The sequence below is a fragment of the Chinchilla lanigera genome, unplaced genomic scaffold (assembly GCF_000276665.1).
Source record: "Chinchilla lanigera isolate Chin_1 unplaced genomic scaffold, ChiLan1.0 scaffold00033, whole genome shotgun sequence".
NCBI classification, from domain to species: Eukaryota; Metazoa; Chordata; class Mammalia; order Rodentia; family Chinchillidae; genus Chinchilla; species Chinchilla lanigera.
This window is the reverse complement of record NW_004955434.1, coordinates 10,431,195-10,455,897: the sequence shown is the minus strand read 5'-3', so window position 1 is coordinate 10,455,897 and position 24,703 is coordinate 10,431,195. Positions and strand designations below refer to the sequence as shown.

The window sequence follows — 24,703 nt, the reverse complement described above, 5'->3', positions numbered from 1 at the left end:
CACACCCAGCACCGCACTGGTTCAGTTCGGCTGAGTGTTACAAATTGACTCCCCGTTGTGAATCCATCACAGTCTCACTCTGTAATTCAGGCTGGCCTTGAACTCGCTATGTAGCCCAGGCTGGCATTGCACTAGTGGTAACCCTCCTGCCTCAGCTTCCCAAGTGCTGGGGTTACAGGCATGCACCACCACACCCAGCGAGAACTAGTTTCTAAAGACCTTTGAAAAACAAGACATTCATGAATTTAGTAGACTGTGGAACGCTTTGAATGCTTAGCTTTCAGAGGTGAGGTTGGTTTCAAACCGTGTGTCCTCTTGGGACTCAACACTTAGCACGCTCAGAGAACCATAAGGGAAATGCGGAGCCCCGGTTGTGCTGTGAGGACGCCGGCAGCCCCTTTTCCATTTTTCCCTCAGGGTTCCCAAACACTGAGGCTGCCCGGGAGGCTCCTTGTTGTTACCCACTGTCGGCACAGGGGTGCCGGGGTCCGGCTTGAACATCCAGGCTCCCTTTGCCTGGCAGAGAGGCTGCCGGATCCCTGTCGGCAGTGCTTACCGCAGGCCCCCGACTGACTGATGACAACAGGGCAGCTGCAGCCCAGGTTCCTTCCGCCTGTCATGACCCCTCAGCCCAGTATTTTCCAGCTCCAGCTCCCCCTTCTGACCTGAGGAGGTAACTGAAGGAGCAGGAGTTGGGGACCAAGCCAGAAAGGTCAAGGACAATGACAGTTTTGGGATTTGTCTGGGCAGTGCCTTCCGTACGCAGTGATTCTCTCTGGCTCCTGTTCCCCCTCGCGGTGTTTTCTGGCCTTCCCTTCTCCTGGTACCTTCACGTGTGATGTCTTCCGTGGAGCCATTGTCCCTGTTGCTGTCATTGAAGAGTTTAAGGGCCGCTTTGTCTTGAAGGTTGCAAGGGAGCGTGCCGCTGCACTTCCGGGCTGGGGAGAAGCTGGAAGACCACGCTGCCCCCGCGCTGTGAGGAGTACGAAACTCATGAGCCTGGAAGTGTTGGCGTCCTTCTGAATCAAAGATTTTAATTAAAGCAGATTTTTCTAGCCAGAGAAGAAGAGAGTGATTTATTCAAAATAATCGGGGAAGATTTTTCCACACCAGTGATGTCGGAGGCAGCTGTTCCCACACAATAGACTCTGATGGAATCCAGTAAAGTATATCCTGTTTTCAAAGGAAGTGGGGGGAATCACACGCTGCAGAACCGCCTGGGTTCCTCGTGCTGCTTTTCTTTCAGGCTGCTTTTGGAAGTTACACTCACATTTGCTCTCAGGGTTAAATTTCAGAGGCTCCGAAAATGGAACGCCCAAATTCTTGATTTACCAGTATAATTGGGGAAAATAGAGATCTATCTAACAAAGACTTTATAGCAATTACTATGTGTCCTAAATGTGTTATAATTAATATCTCAATTTGCTAGACGAATCAGCTCACTTTTCTGATCAGAGACTGAGTTTCCTATAAAAAGGGAGAACACCCAGCCCTCTCCCCAGATGCACTTTTAGATGTGGGAATGTTTTTCTCTTCCCAGCTGCCTGAGGCAAAGCAGCGTCCTTGAGTGTTGGATTTTCCATGGTAAATAGCACCTCCTCCGCACAGGGGCACACCCCCTAATCCTTTCCTCACCCGGCAGATCTTTGAGGACAACCCATGCCAGTCCTCCTCTGGCCTCCACAGGGCGTGAGGAAACCCTGCAGGCACCTAAATGGGCAAAAGCTGGGTACACTTTGGATAAACCGGAATGTTAAATCTGGTTCCTGTTAATTTCAGGTCCTTTGTAACTCTGAATTTAAAGTGAGGAAAGATTAGCATTGTAAAATCCACCTAGAAAATCCCACGGAGAGTTGTTCTCTTTCTGCTACTCTTTTTTGGGGGCGGCCCTCTCCACTGAGCTGCATCCCAGCCCCTGTTTTAAGACAGTGCCTTGCTGAGTTGCCCAGGCTAGCCTGGAACTCTCGATCTTCCTGCTTCAGGCTCCCAGAGTGCTGGGATTGCAGGCACGCACCACTGTGCATGGCTTCGGCTACACTTTCTCTCAGGGTACTAGTTTTTTATGGCTGCCATAACAAATTACTATCAGCTTGGTGATTTAAGGTGCACACATTTATTTATTTTCTTCCAGAAGCCAGAAATCTGCAGTTGGTTTTTCTTGGCTGGTTATTGGCAGAACTGGTTCCTCGTGGAACATCTAGTGACCTCTTTCCTTTCCTCATACCTAGAGGCTACCTGCCTTTCTGGGCTCGCACCCCCTTCCTGTCACCACGCCAGCGTCCTGCTGAAGTCATCACATCCTCCCCGTACCCAGGGCCTTCACACTGAGTTGTATCCCCAGCCCCTTTAAAAAATTTTTTTTCAAAATTTTGAGACAGGGTCTTGCTAAGTTACCCAAGCTGGGCTTGACTTTACAGTCCTCCTGCCTCAGCCTCCCAGAATGCTGGGATTATAGGCATGCTGCACGCATCCCTTTCCTCTCATTGAATCTCTCCTGCCTCCTTCTGATACACAGTTCCTACTATATTTTGGGCCTGAGAATAGTTTTCTTGTCTCAGTGTCCTTGTTGAACTTCACATCTGCAAAGTCCCTTCTGCTATACACGGCAGAGCCCACGGGTTCCAAGGATCACAGTGTACCCCTCTCTGGGTGCCCCATTCGGCCGCCTCGGGATGGCTACCATTGCTGCTGGGATAGTTTTGCTTCAGCAGAATTTCCTCAGTATGAATCCTTCATTTTGGCTTTTTATGGAAATTGTGTATTTCTTCTTAGTATTCCTTTTCCCTTCCTTTGTCCATACCCTGCCCTGAAGAGATTCTTTCATGCCGTGATTCCCTTGTAGAAGAAAAGTACTTGGGAGAGGGGACAGAGACCCCAGCTTTGGCCCTAGAAATGACAGAAAAAAACCTTAACTACAAAAAAGCATTTGACCAAAAAAAAAAAAGGATTTGAGGACAGCACAGCATAGGACCATCAGCCATTTGAAAGGAGCACAACCTTCTGTCAGCAGAATAATGACAGTGATCCCGTTTTGCCTTAGGTTAAAGCTTGCATTTTATTCACCTGTGGCTTTCATAAGGAGACTACTTTGTTGCTTTTGAGGAAACAGGTGGCAGCTAAGTTTTCCCTTCGTAAACCCATTTTTTATAACATCCATCCATTTCTCTTCACCAGGCTTGCAGGCTGGGCGTGGTGGTGCACACCTGTAATCCCAGCACTTGGGAGGATGAGGCAGGAGGGTCATTGTGAGTTCAAGGCCAGCCTGGGCTACAGAGTGAGACCCTGTCTCAAAAAACAAAAAAGAAAAACAAGGAGACTGGGGATTTAGCTCAGCGGCACAGCACCTGCCTGGCAAGTGCAAGGTCATGAGTTTGATTCCCGGTACCAGAAAACAACAAAAGCAAAAACAAAAGAAAAACAAGGGGGCTTGCAATATTGGTTCTAGGATAAAAACAGAGGAGGATGATATTTTGGATAAATATCTTCTTGTTATTTGTACTGGGGTTACTTTCTATTGGAGATACTCCTGGGGGTACTTTCATGCTTAGTTGATGATTCTCATGGCACCTAACCATTCACTGCAGAGTAAACATCCAATAAATACTGACATAATTGCTGTATTGACACTAGCGGGTGCTAGATAACTCATTTTCTGTCCTGGATAAGCCAAGAGGAACACAGAAGGTGTGATGTGAGTATTTTTGAGTCCTAGAGTTTACCTCAAATCTCTTGTTAAAAACTAAAAGGGGCTGGGTGTGGTACACACCTGTAAGCTCAACACTGGAGAGGCTGAGGCAGGAGGATCACCGAGAGTTTGAGGCCAGCCTGGGCTATGTAGGCGAGTTCAAGGCCAGTGTGGACTATATAGTAAGACCTTGTCTCAAAAAAAAAAGGTGGTTTCTATGTCATAACTGAGACAAGGTTAGAATAATACAGTTTGCTTTTACTGTGCTGGGGTGAAAGAATACATTCTGGATATCGGTAGGGAATAATATTGGGATTCTAGTGGATATTCCTTTTTGGACTTTGTCTTGCAACAACTGTAATTGTCATTACATTATAGCAGCTTTTAAAGCAGCCATTATCAGCTTAAATAAAAGCACATGGGGCCTCTGTGTGCTGTGGGACTTCCTGTCATTTCTAGGCTGTCGTTTCTCCTTCCTTGGCATTCTTCTTTGTGTTCTCCAGGTTTGCCTCATTCCCAAATCAGCACACGGGACCAACCCTGCAAGTGCCCACATGGCGGGCATGAAGATTCAGCCCGTGGAGGTGGATAAATACGGAAACATCGATGCCGCCCACCTCAAGGCCATGGTACTCCCTGGGCCCCAGCAGCGGGGCGAGGTCTGGGCTGGGAAGGGGTGATGCAGGGTGGGGACCAGGCGGACTGAAGCGTTGCCTTCCCTGCGTTCTAACGAAAGCACCGCAGTTCTTCCTTTGAACAGGTCTGGGGAGAAATGGTATGAAATTGGGAAACAAACAGACTATCAGAAAAAAAAAAAAATCACGCTTTTGGTCCCCAGTAAAAGTGACCATGCCTACTCCCTGCCCTTCAACTTCAGCAGCTGGGAAAATATCTGTTAAACTGGAACCGAAATCCTTGCCCCATAATTCACGGCTGTGTGCAAGATACTGGATGAATTATTCATGGAGATAGTAAGAGTGCTTCCTGCAGGACCGGCATGCCTCTTTCCGTACAGACTTCTTAGCTTTGCCCACCCTTCCCCCCATTAATAATCGGGCTGGTGGTCACAGTTACCCACCGCAGTGCTGGGCATGGAAACACAAGTACAGACTGTGCACATGATTTCATCTGTCCCGGCCACACCTCGTTGAGTTCCAGGCAGCGTTTCTCCGTTTCCTCCACAGCAACCCCCACTCCCAACCTCCCAACCTCCAGGAAGAGGTTGCTTAGCAACCGTATCTGCTTTCCACCAGTGGACGGGAGGCTGCATCGTAAGAGGGAAGGAAATCGGTGGAATAGCAATGTGATTTTGTTAGGGTTATTAAGCATGGAGACTGGGAATCTCATCTGTCTTCAAAGGGAAGCTGGAAATACACAAGGCTGCTCTTCTGCCTTCCAGCTACTCGCCACTCTTCCCATTGCCAACGATTTGGGCTTTTTTTCCCCGACAAATATTCTGGGCCGGTATTTACAAAGTCGTTGCAATATAGGATATGACTTTATTCTACATTTCCAAATGCCCCTGGTCTGATTTGCTGGCCAAGGGGAGTGGGGGAAACACTAAACTAAAACACAGAAACCAGCAGCAAAACCAGGAGCGAGCCTGGTCATAACGTACACTTGCGTATTATGTAACATGCGTGCCTGCTGCAAAAGGAAAAGTGAAGCATGTGCGTATCAGAACAGTAAGACTTCTTACAGAGCATCTCATTTGAGGAGAATGTGGAGGAAAGGGGTTAGGGAAGGGTTGGGCAAAATAAGAGAGTAACTGTGAGACTAGATGTGTCAAAACCAAGAATAAGCCTGGACTCATTATTTGAATGACTTCAGGGGAAACTACCTTAGCAAGGTGGGCCCGGAATGTCCTAAAATCTTCCAAACTGTTTTTTGGGTCTTTACCGTAGAGCTGTGGCCTGACGGGCTCTTGCAGCTTCTTGGTAATGATCTGTGAGGAAGGGAGTGGCTATTGTCCTTGTACTTGGAGACGGGGCCAAGACTTTCTTACTCCTTCCAAAGAAAACGGGTGAGTCGTGAAAAGAAGGCCCTTCTTTGTGCCCCCTCTTGCCTTCTCCGCAGGTTGATAAACACAAGGAGAACCTGGCAGCTATCATGATCACTTACCCCTCAACCAATGGCGTGTTTGAGGAGAACATCAGTGAGGTGTGCGCCCTGATCCACCAACACGGAGGACAGGTGTACCTCGACGGGGCGAATATGAACGCGCAGGTAGGGACCCTGAGAGGGGCTCCCATAGTTGCTACTGAGAAAGAGATTTCTTAGAAATTCCAAGCCTCACCCTCAGCTTCTTGAGAGCCCTTTTAAAACATGATTCTGAATTAGGGACCGAGACTGCTTTTCTTTATTGACAACTTCCACAAAGCACCCCGGTGCCACTGGAGTTACAAGAGGTAAGGGGGCTGCTAGGTAGGAGGCAGAGAAGGTGGAAAGGAAGCAGAGGTGAGCTGAGTGTCCGTGGATGGTCAGGGTGTGCCGTCCCCCGGGGGTCCTACAGGCGAGAAGGTCCTCCAGCTCCCTGGCTGGAGTTCAGGCGAAACCTGTGGCCACTGGTGGTTGCTGATCTTCTATGGCCTTCGACAAACGGCTGTGGCTGGTTTCATTTGTCAGCTGTGAAATAGCAGCCCAAGGGGTCTGAACCTCACTACTTGGGACAGAGCATGTGTGTAACATGAACCTCCCAGGAAATGCTCTTGGGAGCCACTGGAGGGGAGGGGCGTTACAGTCTCTTGGAACGGTATCTCTACGTCCTGGTGCCTGCCTGCCTCCCACTTCTGTCCTCTCCCCTGCTCTCCTCCTTCCCTCCTCCCCTCCTCCCCTCCTCCCACGCTCCCTCGCTCCCTTCCTTCCTTTTTCTTTTCTTTGTTTTCTGTTCCTTTCTTTGCACCAAATGGTTAAAAGACTCTGCTTTGCTTTGCTACTGTTATAAGTGTAGTCTAGGGATTGTCTTCTGCTTCATAGCATAAAGCGAGTATGTCCCTGTCTAAATCAAATTAGCTAGAGCTGAAGTGGTTAACACCAGTTGGATGTCATGGCTGGTGTCTGGATCATCTCAGGAAAACGGCACTCACCCCACTTCCCCCAGTTGAGCATCCTCTCCGACGCCCCTCTGGGCTCTTATGTCTGTGTGCACGTAAGGGCCATTTGGTAACACACACGATACCTAGAGCTCATTGCTGTACCCTGGTGGTGCACACCTGTAGTCCCAGCACTTAGGAGGCTGAGGCAGGAGGATCGCCGTGAGTTCTAGGCCAGCCTGGGCTATATAACAAGACCCTCTCTCAAGAAACAAAAACAAAACAAAACAAAAAATACCTAGAGCTGAGCATGCAGGGGGCGGTAGAACTGCTGGAGTAGAAGTCGTCTATTTCAGTTGCAAGAAGGTGTTGTCCTTTGCTGGGTTAGTGAGGCTTCCTTTCCCTCCCCTTGGGTTGGATAATTAGGGGTAGACTGCATGTTCAGATCTATACTTTTAAATCTAAATTGAGCTAAATGATCAGTTGCTGTTTCTCTGGAAACCGCAGCCACCCTGCCTACGGGATGCCAGGTTTGACTGCAGACCTGGCCGGAGAGGGGAAGGTTTCTGCAGACACGTCGGATGTGGCCTGAGCCGACTTTCCTCTGGGAGCAGAGGCTGCACCAGACGTTGGCAGCCTCTGCCCCGGGGCGCTGCCGAACTCCTGATGCTGACTTGTGGCTCTTTCCCTTTAGGTGGGAATTTGTCGTCCGGGAGACTTTGGTTCTGATGTCTCGCACCTAAATCTTCACAAGACCTTCTGCATCCCTCACGGAGGCGGGGGCCCTGGCATGGGGCCTATCGGAGTGTGAGTGCTGTGCCGCGGGTCTCAGGACAGCTGTGGAGCCAGAGTGGCCCCAGATTTGCTCTTTTTCCTGGCAGGGTCTTCAGGTGTCACCTTCCCAAGTAGTGTCCCTGTCGGGGCTGGATATAGAGCAGTGAAAGGCTGGTTTTAGGGTACATCCAAAGGTTAGTATAATTATATTTTAGTCACCCTGGGGCTAAACACCATGGTGTTTGATGAGCCTCACTGAGTTCCCAGTCATGAATACACAGAGCAAGTTTACTAAAATAGTAATTAGTGCTGGGCGTGGTGGCACACAGCTGTAATCCCAGCGTTCAGGAGGCTGAGGCAGGAGGATTGCTGTAAGTTCAAGGCCAGCCTGAACTACATAGCAAGACCTTCTCTCAAAAAAAAAAAAAGAGAAAGAAAAGCTAATTAATAGGAAACTTGAGAATTAGGGATCAGAACCGAAATACTGGCACCTGAAAGTGTCTTTCAGACTTGAACCTAGATTTCCAAAATACCTTTCGTCTCCTCCCCTTCCGTCCTGCCCTCCGTCTCTCTTCCCATTTCTCTCCCTCCCTCCTGCCTACCCTCTCCTCCTCTCCTCCCTCCCTTCCTCTCCTCTTTCCTTCCTTCTTCCTTCTCAGCTGATGGTTATATTGACTATGAATTGCATGAAAGACATGGAACACTGTATAGCCTGCATTTATTACGTCTGAGATTAGTATGGAGGAAACTAATCTTACTAATTTGATGAAGTCAAAATAAGATAGAGGGGCGAGGGACTTAGCTCAGTGGTGCAGCATGAGGGTGTGTGTTCAATTTCTAGTACACCCCCCCCACACACACAAAAAAAAGATGGAAGGAGGCAGGGCGTGGTGGCGCACGCCTGGAATCCCAGCACTCGGGAAGATGAGAGAGGAGGGCTGCTGGGAGTTTGGGCCCAGCCTGGGCTACAAAGTGAGTTCAAGGCCAGCCTGGACTGCATAGTGCATAAAATAAAAGAAAGAAAGATGGAAGGAATATTAGCTGTCAGTGTAGGAGCGTGGCCTTTTCCAGGTCTGCAGCCTTCCAAAAATGTGCCTGAGGAGCCACTTTTCAGGATTGCTGGGAGCCTGGCTTTCCTGCTTTTCTCTGCCTGGTCTGTAGTAAACGGGGAGCCCCAGTGCCTCAGCTGAGGCCAGGGGGCGGATGGTGCTCAGTATGGGCTCCAAGGCGCAGCCCCCTGGGGAGATACCTCAGTATGGGCTCCAAGGCGCAGCCCCCTGGGGAGATACCTGCGGGGAGATCCCCGCAGATACCTTGGGAGGGTGTGGCGTGAGCGCCGGGCGGCAGAAGTGTGGGGCTGGGCTGGGGCATCCCCACGTCGCGGTGAGCTCCTGGCTCCGTGCTCCCCATGGCCGCCTGTCTGCACCAAATCCTCTGCCATAGCTTTGGACAGCTGCGGGGTGCCGGGGGCTGGTGGAGGAGGAATGAAGAAGGACCCTCTTCTCGGTCAAAGTATCTCTGCTTCGAACAGGGCTTCCTGCGAGTGCCCACACCTTGCCTGTTTGATTTGCCAGGATCTTTTCATATCTTCTGAAAACGTGCTTTAAAAAACATACAGGAAGAAGCATCTTGCCCCGTTTCTGCCCAGTCATCCCATCATTTCTGTGAAGTCGCCTGAGGGCACCTGGCCTGTGGGGACCGTCAGCGCAGCCCCGTGGGGCTCCAGCTCCATCCTGCCCATTTCATGGGCTTATATTAAGGTGAGAGCCGAGAGGTGCGTGGGAGAGCGCGGGACGGGACGTGTGGGTGGGGACTGAGGCTGCTGCCCGCCTTCTTGGGATACAAGCGAACAAGCGCACCATCTGAGGTGTAGTTCAGTGAACGTTTCTGAGGACTTGGCCAGAAGAAGCCTGCCTGAACAGATCAGCTAAGATGTGTTTCGACTCCTTCATTACACCATTTCCTTTGGGTTTTCGTAGTGCATTTAGCATCAGAGACACTGATGTGTCAGATGTATTATTTTTCCAGACACAGTTACGTTCCATGAGTCATATGGATGTCCTGGCCACACTGTTTGGTTTCCTGCAGGGTTTAGACAGCCCCTTGCAAGTAAAAAGAGTCCACACACGAATTATGACACTTTTTTGAGAGCCTGGCGTAAATTTTAGGAATACATCTCACTTGGCTTTGTATTTCTTGGCAGTCTGGAGGTAAGATGAAGAGTAGCAGAAACTTGCTTATGCGGTAGTTTCCAAAAGCTCTGCTGTGTAGGCTTGTGGCGCTGCGTACTCAGGGGTAATTAGTCTTTGCCAGAGAACAGCCTTCCTTCCTTTGTCTTCCTCCAAGAAACACTAGGGCCAGTGTTTGTTTTATACGGCTCTTGTGTGCACTGGCCTGCCCACCTCCTGGATTGTTAAGCTCATGGTCAGGAACACTCGTTACGCTGCTGATTAGAGCAGCTTCCCCAAACCAGTGGCCCTCATTAACGGAAAGCGGGCTCTGGGGAAACAAAACCTCAGAACTCAGCCGTGCAGATCATGCCAGTGACTCTGGTGCTGGCTGTTATTCTCGAACACTGTGGCATTTATGATTCTTCATGAAAAGTTTCTTGGAATCTGAAACAACAGTTGTGTGCCTCAGAAACTAGAACCTGCTTTTTAAAATAATGCTCAAGTTGTTTTGCAGATAGTAAATAACAAAACAGAAGAAAGGTCTGTGGTTTTTTTTGCAAACAGAATCAAATTTCCATTTCCCTTTGATCTCCAGATTTTGTAAATCTTGCTTATTTGTACTGACATATTTGGGTTGAAGATGATTTCTCACATATAGAAAATAAACGCCCCACAGCTGGTATGGCTGTATGCCTAGAACACCAGCCAGACTTGTAGTTTAAGAAATAAATAGGCTGGGAGTGGTGGTGCACGCCTGTCATCCCAGCGCTTGGGAGGCTGAGGTAGGCGGATCTGTGTGAGTTTGAGGCCAGTTTGAACTACATAGCAAGACCCTGTCTTAAAAAACAAAATATAGTAGCATTTAAGATAGTTCTCTGACCGTGGGCCTTTTCTTTTATCAGGGTATAGTTATCCTCAGGACTCTAGCATGTCTCTTCTCTCCCTACTCTGAGGTATCTTGGACCTGCCCGTAGGACCTGTAGACTCACCCTAGAGGCCCATGAGCCCCTCTCAACTCCCTGTTGCTTTTATTGCCAGTTCTTACTAGCATGTACCTTGGCCTCTTCCCAGAGAAAATCGATTCAGTGTATGTGGTGCTTGAGACATCAGCACTTTGAGGCCAAAAATGACTGATAATAGTTTGAGAGACAGTAGAGGCTGAACCAAATCCAAGTCCTTGCTAGCGAAGGGTCTCGTCTTAAAAGATGTAGATACTGTCCGCCATGCCCTACCAGGCAGGACTCCTAGGTGACAGTCAACTGCCTTCTTCCATGCTTTAGATTTTGCTATTGTCACTTGGAATGGCTACCCCTTTCTGCTTTGCCTGTCCAAATTCTGTCCATTTTTAAGATTCCAGTTCTAACTTTTGCTCCAGGAGCCTTTCTTTGAGTAGTCTGGGAACATGTGACTTCTTCCTTTGGATGTTGGTGTCTTTGTTGTTTATTTAGTGATCTTTCATTTGCTTTACATTAATTATGTATTTAATATGCATCGATCCTACATTGTGTATTAGATTCTTTGGGAAGAAAGTAGACAATGAAACTTGGTAGTGTTGATATTAAGCTCTTTACTCGTGATGATGTCTACCCAAGATGATCACAGGGACTTAAGAAATCCAGAACAGGGTAGAATTTTTTTTAAACAATAATGCAGTTTATTAAGTTGTTCAATTATAATCAGTAAACAAGGTCAGAAGATTTGTTACATAAACACGAACAAGTTTTGTATAAACTGTAAAAGATTTACATAGGAAATGTAACGAAAGAAAAATCTTCCACTAGTATTGGCACAATAAAACAAAATATTCAGAAAAGTTAACCAAAATTTTAGAAAACATTGAGAAGAAAACTGTAAAACACCATTGTGGGGCTAGGAAATAAGTCTTTAATACATAAACTACTTTATTTTAAAATAACAAGACACATGATTACGTTTTTGTCATTTTTGTATGTGAGAAAATGTACGTTTAGAATTAGCCAGTTGGACTCGGTTCAGATGACCCCAGCTTTGTTGGTGATAGCCAAAGCATTGTATTTATTTATTTATTTATTTTTGGTTTTTTTCTCCGGTACCGGGAACCGAACTCACGACCTTGCGCTTGCCAGGCAGGCGCTTTTGCCGCTGAGCTAAATCCCCAGCCCCCAAAGCATTGTATTTAGGAGTCAAACATATGCCTTCTTCTTTTCCAAGGGGCATTATCAAGATGTTGACCCTGGTCATAACAATGTTATAGAGCTCCTTCACCGCCTATTGGCGATGGCGTTGGCTAGAACAGGGTAAGACTGAATCTGACAGGAGACCACAGGAAGGCAGTGCACACAAAACTGATTGAGTGGAGAGTTTGACCAAGATCCCATGGGTTTCCTGGCAGTTATCAATATATCTCACATTCACAGTAAAACAAAGATGACCCCAAACACTTGCAGGCTGAGAACAGTTCTTTTTTCTCTTTTAGATAATATAATAACCGAAACAGAAGTTAACTTATTGTAGGCATTAGTATTATAATAAAAAAAAATTTAAATTAGTGTTTAAAGAACAAACCCCAAAATTTCCAAGTTTAGAGAACACTGGCAGGCAGCCTTCTTAGGCTTTTCCAGTCATCCTTAGTCCCCAGAGTTATGGTAGGCCGACATCGTCTTTCGGCTGGGCTTTACCTGGGAGTGCGTGGTTAGGGATCGGTCCGCTGGGCCTGCCTGTTCAGAGATTGATGGCTCTTTTTCTCTTTGTTGCAGATGATGGGAAGCAAGGGCCTTAAGCAGGCCACAGAAATTGCTATATTAAATGCCAACTACATGGCTAAGCGATTAGAAAAACACTACAGGATCCTTTTTAGGGGTGCGAGAGGCAAGTATCAACTTTAGATTACCATCACCTTGGGCTTGGCTTGGTTTTGGTTTTGGCCAAACTAAGATGTGGTTGTGTGAAGTGGGAGGGAGACTTCTCTTAGAACAACTTCAATGTATTTAACAGTATTACGGACAAGGAGCTTAGTCTACAGAGCCCAATTCAGAACTTAAGAGCAAAGTCTTACAAAGTGGGCCCAAGAAAGTATTGCTAAATGACAGCGAAACACCTCCAGCAGATGGTGACAGTAAAAGGAGGTGCTGCTGAGGAGGCAGTCCAAGAGTAAGGCAGCAGTTCCTCTCTCTGGAGAAGCCTTTGCTTATCCTTCCTGTTTTCCTCCTGGCCCCACCACCTTGCTGAGGTCTCCCCTCCCCGGGGGGAGAGCTACTCTCCTCTAGTTCCCCTTCACTGAACAGCTTCCCTCCTGGTGCCGTCTCACTGCCTCAGACTTCCAGATTGGTGTGGGTGGAAGCTGGGCCTGCTTCATCTCTCCAACACCCACTCTTGGCCTGTCACCTGCAGCCCACTGTTTTAGTTACTTTCTTATTGCTGAAACAAAATACCTAATACCCACCATTTATTTTGGTTCACAGTTTGTAGAGGTTTTAGTCCATAGCCAGCTGACTCCAAGGCAAGGTGGCATGGTAGAGCGGCGGCACAGAGAAGAAACAGTCCATGGCAGGCAGGCAGGAAGCAGCACACTCAAGGCAGGAGGAGGGATATAGAGATACAGATCCAGGCCATGCCCACAGTGACCCACCTCTTCCCTCAAGGCTTTACCTCCCAGCGTGCACCTAGCTATGAACCCATCACTGGACTGGTCCCATATCACATTCTCATGACCCAGTTACTTCCCAGAAGCCCTACCTATGAGCACATGAGGCTTTGGGTGGGGGGTCATCTGGATACAAGCATCACATCCACGGACAGACAAATGTGTGTTGTATTCCATGATAAAGAGAGGCAGGTTTTAATGAGTGAGGGGATAGTTTTGTTTTGTTTTGTGCATTTATATTTTTCTCCAGCTTTCTTGAGGTGTAATTGACAAATTTGATTTTAAAAAGAATGCTTGATTTCAGTAATTAGGAAGCCCTTGGTCGTGTTTGAAGGTAGTTTTGGGGGAAAACGGAGAGGCAGATGCCGGGCAGAAATGGAAATAAGCTAACAAGTAGGCAGTGGTTGAGGAGAAGGGAGACGTGTGCGTGGTTTGGGGAAGTTTGGCGGTAAACGCTGGTGGGGACTGCTTTGATGGGACGCAGGTCTGTGTTCTTTTACATATGAAAAAGCAATATGATTTCAAGCTGCCAAGGAAGACACAGTACTAGGTTGGTGAACAAAGTCACCTGAAAGAGGAAGTCTGGAACAAAGGATCAGCTGCACCTTTGGAAGGGTGGCCTGGGTCCAGAGTGTGAGCTTGCAGAGAGACCTGAGTTTGGAGTCGTGAGAACAGTCGGTCAGCATCGTGCCCAGATCATGCCAACGGCCACAAGGCCCCTCCTTGGGCCCTTGGTTTCTCCAGCCCGGGCCAAGTGCGCATCTACATTGGTGGTCTTTAAAAGTCGGTCTTGCCTTATCAATATGTATCTGAAGTGGTTCTGGCTGGGGTAATGGTCCATGCTGGCCATCCCAGCTACAGGGGAGGCTGAAGCAGCAGGATCATGAGTTTGTCTGGACATCTTGTTTGAGACCCTGACTCAAGATACAATACAATTTTTGAAAAGGGGTATAGTTCAGTTGCAGAGCACTTGCCTCAGCCTGCTTCAGGCCCTGAGTTCAGCCTCTGATATCACAAACAAAACAAAAACATAAAACCAAAGGGGTGGTTTCGAAATGAAAAAACAGGAGAGATTAAATAACCCAAAGTTGTTTTTAGAAATGCTCCCCAAAAGCTGGCATGGTGGCAGAGGCCTGTAATCCCAGCACTCTGGGAGGCTAAGGCAGGAGGATTGCAAGTTCGAACCCAGACTGGGAAACATGGCAGTTTAGTGAGACCCTGTCTAAAAATTTAAAAAGAAGGACATCGAGCCCATAGTACCAGTCTCATTCTCACACACACACACGCACGCACGCACACGCACGCACGCACACGCGCGCGCACACACACACACACATACACGAATCCCTAGAGCGCATAGAAAAGAAAGTGTGGACAGTATGTTTCTAAGCAATACAATAAAATGCTTCTGAAGTGGGTATTAAAGCGCTACTGGAGCTACTAATTCAAATATAGCTTCTGTGCCGTAAAATGTATCTCGTGTATTCACTTTAAGAATTAGGCTAACTATTTGTCTGGTTATAAAAGTAATGTATATTATTAAACATAAAAATTTGGAAAATAAAAAGCATGAAGAAGAAAAATTAAATGATCCACGCTTCCATCAATCATACATAGCCAGCTAAAAATAATTATCTGTAATACAGTTGAGATCAATACAGATATGTTTTTACTCCTGTTTTTTAACATTATCTTATGAGCATTTTTCCATGTCATTAACTATTCTTTATGTTTTCTATGTTGATTCCACTGTATGGATATCCTGTGATTTAACCAGTTCTTTAATTTTTTTTCTCTGTGGTTTATAATTATAACAATGCTGCAATGAGAATTGTCCACTTAAATTTTTGAAAACATTTCTTATTTTATCCTTAGAAGAGAAGTTACTATCACAGAAGAGAAATTACTACCTCGGGATATGAATGCTTGCAGCTCTTGGTATACATGGCCTCAGTTTTTTCCCAGACTTTGTCCTAATTTATTTTCCACTGATACCATGTGAGAGTGACCGTCACACTAGGGTCTACTGAGAATACAGTGCCAGCCTGAAAAACAGCAGAGGTTTAAAAAATGTGTGATTGATGGATGAAAAATTATCTTGCCCTTCATTTACAAGGCTTAAGTTTTTCTCTAATTGCTAAATTCTTTGTATTTTAGGCTTTATACTTTAAATTTCCTTATATTTAAATTTGAGAGCTTTATTGAACTAGGAACTCATACCATGCTGTTTGTGCATTTAAAGTGTGCAGTTTGGTGATTTTTAATATGTTCACAATTTCTTTAAGAGTGACATTCTGGGAGGCTGAGGGAGAGAGATCAAAAGTTGGAGAACAGCCTGGGCAACTTAGGGAGACCCTGTCTCGAAATAAAAAATAAAAATAGGGCTCCAGGCAGAAGCCTCCCCAGTAGCCAAAAAAAAAGTGATTTAAACTGAATGGGGTGTGGTTGGTGCTCAGGGTGAAATTTTCATTTGTTTTTGACATTTTACCCCAAACTTAAATAACAAATAGTGTTTTTCATCCCAAAGAGAAATAGATGTTGATTACACACTTTATTACCCAATTCCAAAGTTCATGAAACCCAAACGCCTCGTGTTTGGCCTGGTAAAGACATTCATTACACAATTCCAAACTTTGTGTTTTAGGGCCTAAAAAAATAAGCACCACCACCATACCTCCTGAGGGCCCGAAATAGAAATGTTCCCAATAAGCACATTGTATTCTAAAATGTCTAATGGCCCTTTTAGACATTGTTATTCATCCTAATCCTGTTTACCAGTTCAAATAAGACTTTGGGATTGCAGATGACAATGAGGCAATCATTCTAATGAACTCCAGACTTGCCTTTAGGAGCCACTTCTGAGAGAGAGGGAGCCCAGCTAAACCATCAAGGCTTACTGCTTTTTTTTTTTCTTTACGGTACTGGGGATCGAACTCAGGACCTTGTGCTTGCCAGGCAGGCGCTTATGCCACTGAGCTAAACCCCCAGCCCCATGCTTACTGCTTTTTAAAGCAAGGAAGTGACAGGCGAGAACTGGGGGGTAGAGCAGCCTCTGCTTGGACGAGGAAAGCAGAGAATGACCTTAGGGAAGACAGTATTTCTTTAAGTTTTATTAGTACCTGTGCACAGTACCTCCTGATTGCATTCATTGTGTACCTGTACGCACATCTCAACTGTTTTCTTCCCCTTCCCCTCCAGCCCTCTTTTTCTACCTGAATCAGATTAATGTATTTATAAGTCCTTATGAAGGTAATTGTCATACGTACAGATTAACAGCCAGATTAACAGGTAATGACAACCTTTTTAAAGATTTTTAAAACTTCACAAGTATCTCATTTTTGGGGAGAATCAGCTACCTTTTGACCTACATGGACATTCTTTTTTTTAATTCATCGAGAACAGTGGTTTATTTAGTGGAGAAGCCCCAGAGCCTGGGCCCGCATCTCCCCGGAAGCCAGGTCTCCCCGCCTCATGGAGGCGTCACCTACATGGACATTCTGTCAGCAGGATTAGTCAATTTTTGCTAGTGTAGCACTGTTCTGTCAGTGTTTCAGTTTCTTATATGCCTGCCCATTTTTTTTTTTACAACCTTAGAGACAAACCCAATCCTGCCTGCAAAGGACTGACCCTGGAGAGGTTTCTAGGTGGCCCTTGCTTGTCAGCGGGCAGGGACCTCAGAAGCTGACCCTTCACATCCCACCCCAGTGACCCTGCAGAGGCCAGAGGCCCAGGGTACCTAACCTCCTTCTCGGGAATCGGCCAGCAGTGCGACTCCGTTGGTCATGGTCCTTGTATTACTGGAGAGCTCAAAGGAGTTTCGATCGCCCACCCAGGTTTTATAAAACAATTTCCTAGTCAGTTTTCGTGTTCCTAGTCAGCCTCTTTGAGGTTGTAGGCTAAATAAGGTCCAGTCCCTGCTTGGAAGGAGAATATTGGGAAGCCCTCTTTTTCGACAGCACGTCCCCAAGTTGTTTTCAGACTCACAAGACAAGGGACAGATGGGGGAAGCGTTCTAACGAGAGCCAAGGCACTTCTGTTTTCCCATCACCCCAGCCTCCCGCCTCTCTTCTGTGTTCTTTTGTCGTGGTATCTTTTCCTACCCTCGGCTGTCGTCATGGGTTAGGCTCCATGGAGACAACTACTCAGTGAAAATTAAACCTTGCGCTGATGTTCCTGCAATGTCTACTTTAGATTGCCCTGACCCGCCATTGCCCTGGCAGGTTTGTGTATCTTTCTTCTAAAAGCTGTAAACAAAGAGGAACCTGGGCTCTGATAGCCACCAAGTTGAAATTTCACCCTTCTCAGAGCTCAAGTACAGAGAAGAGAGTGATACTGAAATTCCGCTGGGTTCCATTTGAACATAAGAGCGTATAGATTTAGAAAATAACATCTGAACCTCATTTTTCAAGTGGATCGCTCCCAAACCACTTGGCTCTGATGTTGGCCTCTGCAGATGAGGTCTTGGTATTAGCTATGCTGGGTTGGCTTTGGCTGGGTGGTGCCTTTCGGCTATTATAGAATCTCTGCTTGGAAACCCTATTTTTTCCGTCTGCCAGCAAGAGCAGCTCCACGGATGCGCATCAGTGCGTGTCCGTCAGAGCAGTGAGGTTCAGTTTCCTTTCTTGCTGCTGTCCTTGCCATAGTGTTCAGGGGGGCATCCAGAGACTCAGAGAGGGGCAGCCCTCGATGCCGGACTTCCAAAGTGGGGTTGTGTAGCAGGGGATTGAGGACTGCTCTTTTTTTTTTTTTTTGTACTGGAAATGGAACTCAGGACCTTGTGCTTATGCCACTGAGCTATATCCCCCCGGCTTGGACTGCTAACATGGATAGTTAACAGGGTCGTGATTTCTCTCCTTGCTCGGTCCGTCAGTTAGTCCTTTTTTGGTACTTCGTTTTTTCTGAGTTTACGTACTCATGCATAAAACCTACTTTTGAATCATACTACTTACTAGTTCATCACCTGGCATTGTTAGAAACCATCTTTTAAAAAGATGCAGTTTAAGTGTATTCAGTCTCGGGCTCTCATACTTTGATTTTCAAGCGAAGCCAATCATTTTATATTTATTCATTATGCAAGGAGCAGAGCAGCTCTCTGCTCTCTTCAGAGTGGTTGGTGCCCAAGGCTATTCTTTACAGGCTTGAGAAGGCATCTTTCCTGCTCGCCTGTAAATAAATTCACCATTGGCCAAGTCAGGTCAGTGGGTTAAAAAGTACAGTACACTCCTGTGTCATGATTAAGCCTTTGCTCAAAGAAAGCTCACCAGTTGGTGGACCATAGAATTTGAGAGATCCCAAGAAATGTTGTTTGACTTCTTTGGTTTATTCTTGACGGTGGGAAGGTGGTCAGTAGCTTGTACTGGGGAGAAGGCCGCCTAGGCCTAAAGAAGCAATCTGTATCCAAGTCAGAATAAAGTGAACTGATTCATAGAGTTTGGCCTCACTAACTCCCTGCCACTTTGGTGTACTGTTTACAGGGCCTATTTTGAATCTTAGTCTGCATCCTGAGATCAAAACCTCAAAAGCTCCTGTGGAGAATCATGTAAAATTAATACATTCATATGTATTTACATATACTCGGAGAAAACAGTTACTTGATGTTGAGAGTAAAGTTGCTGAAAACTGTCAGTGGATCTTTAGGTCCAGAAATATTTTGTACAAAAGGGTCAAGATTGTGAAGATGGGTTTAACTACCGCAAGGAGGTCAGAGGGGAAGTGTCTCATCTTTATACACTTCCCTTGAATGTTCCATTAAGGCCTCCCACCTCATCAGCCATGGAAAGGCTCATGGGGGTGTCGTGAACTAAACTCGGACACACATGTGATACAGTAAATGATGTTTTTATTGCCAACTATAAACCTAATAAGTGACTACAGCTTCTTTGTCCTCCTTGTTATGTACAAAGAGCTGAATTATTTGTTTGAATAAAGAACAAGATGATGGTAATCTTGAGCTGAAACAATTCTCTAACAGGTTATGTGGCTCATGAATTCATTTTGGATACAAGACCCTTTAAAAAGTCTGCAAATATTGAGGCTGTGGATGTGGCCAAGAGGCTCCAGGATTATGGTAAGTGAATTTATAGCCTTTGACATTCATGCAGCTGTTCCTGCCGCCTAGGACCACTTCCTGAAAGCGTAAATGAAAGTGCAGGCACACAGGAAACTGATCCATGGGCAGATGGGGACATACCGGTAACCTTTAACTCCTTCCCGCCAGCTTGAACCACCACTAGTACATGCACGACAGTCCCATTGGGAAGCTTCTACCACCAGTGGTTCAAAGCACCCAGCAGTGAGACATACGAATTATAGCCCTTGTGAACGTGTTAAAATAATAGTGAAAGTTTTTTTCCTGTATGACTACACTGGTCTTGCTTTTCAAAAGATATTAACGTATACATCTTGAAACTATCATAGCCAGGAAAAGAAATCTTTATAGTTAAAATTTAAATTCCAAAAGAAGATGGTTTCTTTGCCTGTGTTAATGGTAAATTCTTACCCTTATCCCACTCCTAGTAAGCAGAGTCATGGAGAGGTGAGCTGGTGGGGCAGGACCAAAGTAGAGCAGGAGACCTGCACAAGTGTTAGTGGCGTTGGGTTTCAGAATCACTTTGATCATGGCATGGCTGTTTCACCCGCGATAAAGGGATAGGTGCATTATTGTTTCCACAGAGAAAATGTAAATTTCTCTGAAGCATTTTGAAAGACATGGGCCCTTTTATCTATCAGTGGGTGCTCATTTAATGAAGCCCTCATTAAAATAACATTTTTTAGTGGCATTATAAATAATATCAATAATCCTCCAACTGTTGAGGAGAAATTTGGCTTTGGATGGATGTGGAGTCCTATCAGAGTTTTAGTGACTTGAATGTGAAAAATTATTTTAATTGAATAGGTTTAGTATTTCACTGTAAGGGGAGTCCCGAGTGTGATTCATTCCTCTCCTGAATGATCTCAGAATACAGAATTAACACTGATGATAAATGGGAAATCCAGAGAAAGTTTTTATTAATGAACATAGCAAATACCTCAAAAATCTCTGCTTGGTGTTTCTTGTAACCCAACAGTAAGCCTCACGTCCTCTCTCCCTCCCGCCTCCCCGCCTTTCCTCCCTCCTGGCCAAGGGCTGAGTAGTGAGGTAAACACTCAATTCTTGAATGTGTTCCCTGAATCGCACACCTAACTGCAGCCCACATGGACAGGGAGAAGAGGGGCTAGGAGAAAGGTGGTATCTGAAGTCACCACTCACTGTTGCTAAGTCATACTGTGTCTCTACCTGGGCCCTATTTTAATGATTGACAGAGGGATTTCCTTACTTATCCAAAGCCCAGAATTGTCCAACTGCCTGGTACACAGTAGGCATTGAGCACCTACATGTTAGTAAATGAGAGACTGTAAGAAGGGTTAATGACCTTGACAACATAGGTTCTGGGTCTTAACCACGCCTTCTGAATCCACATTTTCAGGGAGGAAGCCTGGTGATCTCTATGTTTAACACATAGTTATTAGGAGCTGGGGATGTAGCTCACTGGCACAGCGCCTGCCTGGCAAGCACAAGGTCGTGGGGTCAATTCCCAGTACCGGAAAAAAAAACAAAAAAAAACCCAAAACAACAACAACAACAAAAAAAACAGATTGTTAGTAATAGAAACAAACTTTAAAAAAACTTTTTAAAAATTTTTTAAAACTTTTTTAATAGAAACAAACTTAACATTAGTCATTGAAAGAAAAGCACCTGGATGAGTCTTCTCAGAAACATTTTGACATACTGTCTTGGGACTGGTTTCTACACTAATTATCAGAATCTCCTGGGAATTTTAAGACTCGGGCTCTATCCTGGTCCCCCGGCATCAGTGTCACATCTAGGTGAATAAGTATGTGATACAGTAACAGACAGTGTCATTGTAGAATCTAGGTGGAAGGTGGTGGGTATATGGTGGTCTGTTCAATTTATCTGTTTACAAATTCGTAATAAAATGTTGGAGAGATAATCTTTAAGGCACGCAAGCATGACTGAAGCACCTGTCTAATGATGATGCACTCTGGAATTTGGGAACCATTTTACTCTGGGGCAAGATTAACTGACAGGTATAGCCACCTGGGAAGTGTTTTTTTTTTATATTTTCAAAGCTCCATAGAGGGGCTAGTGATGCAGCTCGGTAGAATAATGCATGGGTAAAATGTACAAGTCCCTAGGTTCGATCCCCAACACCATCAAAAAGAGTTTCACAGAAAAAAACAATGGGAAAAAGTTGTTTTGAGCAGGAAATCTCCTTTGGTCACATTTCTTCTTAATTCATTGTACACATTAAAACTTTCATTTTTGTTTTTTTTTTTGTTTTGTTTTGTTTTCTCCGGTACCGGGAACCGAACTCATGACCTTGCGCTTGCCAGGCAGGCACTTTGCCGCTGAGCTAAATCCCCAGCCCCCACATTAAAACTTTTGTAAACACAGACACACCTTCAGGCTCTGTTCAGTGTAAAGATGAAGACTTTCCACATATGGACCAAGCCTCAGTGTCCTCATTTATAAAACGGGGAAATGAGATGGTGAAGACTTACCCCAGCCTCCATTTGTTACCTCATTATTTAAATTTTGATAGATTAATAATATCAAATATTATTATTTCTCCTGATTACAAGTAGTACATTTATGTGATCATTGCAAAAGACTTTGTAATTTTGATGCTGAGGATTGAACCCTGGGCCTTACAGATGAGTTACAAAGCATGCACTGTATCACTGATACATAATCTCAGCCTCAAAAAATTGTAAAACACAGTAAACATGAAACAAAAATCTCAGCCTAGTTTTCTAGTGGTAACCTCTTAACACTGTATAGTGTTCTTAAAATTATTTTCCCTTATAAAATACGCACATACATGTGCTTTGTCTTGTTTTACAGTAATGGGATAATTTGTAGCTTGTTTTCACTTCATTTTGAATGTTACCCAATTTAACCCATCATATAATATATATCCTTTTAAATGGTTGCGTATATTTGTATGTGTATGCTCTGAAATTTGCTCAAACAGTACCCTTTGTTGGGTATTACCTTATTTCCTAAGTCTTCTATGCTCAATGCTGAGATAAATTCTTTCTATTTATACATGATGTGTATTCATTTCTTGCGGGAGTGTGTGTGTGGATTTGTGCATATTTAGCTGATGATTGCTTTAGTGTCAGTTATCCAAGGAGAGCACTTTTCTCCAAATCTCGGGAGGCCGAAGTGAGTGCGGCAAGTTTCTCTTCGTCCCATGTTGCAGGATTTCACGCCCCCACCATGTCCTGGCCTGTGGCAGGGACTCTCATGGTTGAGCCTACCGAGTCAGAGGACAAGGCAGAGCTGGACAGATTCTGTGATGCCATGATCAGTATTCGGCAAGAGATTGCTGACATCGAGGAGGGCCGCATCGACCCCAGGGTCAATCCGCTGAAGGTGCGTAGTGCTGATGTTTTGTTCAGCACAATCCACAGGGCAGAAAGTGTCCGCACGCTGTGCGGGCAGCTCCTGAACCCTCATCTGAAGATGATGCTCTTGCCTAGACGGAGACAGTTCTGTTGAGAAGATGCAGTCATTAATTAGTTTCGGTCATCCTGAACCACATCGCAGCAGGTAGCATATTGTGATTGTAGGAGTTGTACACTGCTCACTAAAGGAAGGAGCAGAGGCTGAAGGACTTTATCCAGCTGGACAGTTCCTGCCATCCTATGTTTAATGCGCTGTAGTCAGATTACAGCGTAAAGAGAATCTATGACGACTGCTTCCTCTTTCCGGCCTTCGATTAGAAGCTTGATGGCCGAGGTGGAGCGGGAGAAGGCAGCGCACTGCTCTGACCTGTTGCCTGTCTGTTTCAGATGTCTCCACACTCCTTGACCTGTGTCACGTCTTCCCACTGGGATCGACCGTATTCCAGAGAGGTGGCGGCGTTCCCTCTCGTAAGTTCTCTGAAGCTGAGTGTGCCCCTGGGATGGCGCTGGTGTGCACTGCACCTCCTCTTCCCCTCCTCTGCTCTCGTTATGGAAACTGTGTGGGACACTGGGAAACGTGGGCCATGGTGAGGCACACAGCGCAAAGATACTGGCTTTCGGGGACCTGAAGTCAGAGTCAGATGATCAATCACGCGAGCCTGGGTACACCGAGGACAGCACTGAGCAGGAGTCCTGCGGGTGGATGAGTATGAGTGTCCCTTCTTTCTGCTGTGGGGAAGGGGCTTTGCAGTCCGAGTGGCACTGGATCAAGAGTCAGAAAAGATTTTTTTGAGGAAGGGGACAGAGTGGATTTAGCTCATGGCATCTTTTTCTTTTTTGGTACGGGGAATCAAACTCATGACTTCAGGCTTGCCAGGCAAGTGCTTAAGCCGCTGAGCTACATTCCCAGCCCCTCATGGCATCTTGGGCTGTGGGAGTATCCTTATAACCTCCTTTTCCCTGAAGAGAGAATTTGCAGACTGTCCCACAACATCCCTATCTTCTGTCCTTTCCAGCCCTTTGTGAAACCAGAGAACAAATTTTGGCCAACCATTGCCCGGATTGATGACATATATGGGGATCAGCACCTGGTTTGTACCTGCCCACCCATGGAAGTTTATGAGTCCCCATTTTCTGAACAGAAGAGGGCATCTTCTTAGTCTTTTCTCTGTAAGTTCAAGGAACTGGTTTTATGCCTTTACCTGAAGCATTTGATAAGCAATAAATATTTCATTTCTCACCCCTGCCTGACGTAGGGGTTTCGTGTACTGTATATTTCTGTAATCTCTGTCAGGGTAAATGTGAATACACTGAGTGGAGTGAGTGGCAGCGAATCACCGGAAGATCCTTATGCTTCAGTGTTCTGCTTCCACATATGCCAGTTGATGTTCAGGTTGCCTTGATGAGGAGCTATTTAGTTTTCCGCATAGACTATTCAGGTGTGCTAGCAATGTTAACTTTCAGTGTGGCAGGTCTGCCGATCTTATAGGCTATACTAGAAATTTAATACACATATTTCTGTTCCAAATAAGTCCTTATGGACTGTGCCATCCCAGGGCAAATGTTTACATTTTGTATACACTGAAGAACTCTTTGTCTGCCCAGTTTGTCTAATCTGTAATAGCATTTCTGAGGGATTTCCTTTGTTTCTCTGTGTGGGCTTTTTATTTGCATTTATTAGTATTCTAATAAAAACACTTCAGTTTGAAGAATACCCTCCTTTTTTATAATTTTACTCTCACCATGTCCCAGATTCAGAGGGGAACTGAAGAACACCAAGAACATTCAGTAGCCACTGTTTTGTTGTCAGTTTTACCTTTGACTGGATAAAATGGCTTGTATGACCAGGGAAGCTCACTTTAGTCCTTGTCACTGTGTAGGCTGCATGCAGTGAAACCCAAGTACAGGAGTTCAGTGAAGTAGCAATTTTTCCTCCTCTCATTTAACA

General features: G+C 45.6%; 1 protein-coding gene and 1 long non-coding RNA gene across 2 annotated transcripts in view; one reads left to right on the top strand and one right to left on the bottom strand.

The window, feature by feature from the left end:
- Positions 1–24,464, top strand: part of Gldc (glycine dehydrogenase (decarboxylating)) — a gene marked incomplete in the record, with an annotated part of 101,685 nt that extends 77,221 nt beyond the window's left edge. The window contains 9 exon segments of the mRNA XM_005388751.2: positions 4,189–4,314; positions 5,762–5,911; positions 7,412–7,524; positions 9,110–9,251; positions 12,398–12,509; positions 19,256–19,351; positions 22,551–22,723; positions 23,143–23,223; positions 23,772–24,464. Coding sequence (XP_005388808.2) covers positions 4,189–4,314; positions 5,762–5,911; positions 7,412–7,524; positions 9,110–9,251; positions 12,398–12,509; positions 19,256–19,351; positions 22,551–22,723; positions 23,143–23,223; positions 23,772–23,915 — 1,137 coding nt within the window.
- Positions 6,022–7,405, bottom strand: LOC106148982. The gene is made up of 2 exons (XR_001234829.1): positions 7,016–7,405; positions 6,022–6,310 (listed from the first exon to the last, which is right to left on the bottom strand). It is a non-coding gene; the product is annotated as an uncharacterized LOC106148982 (long non-coding RNA).
- Positions 24,465–24,703: the final 239 nt, after the last annotated feature.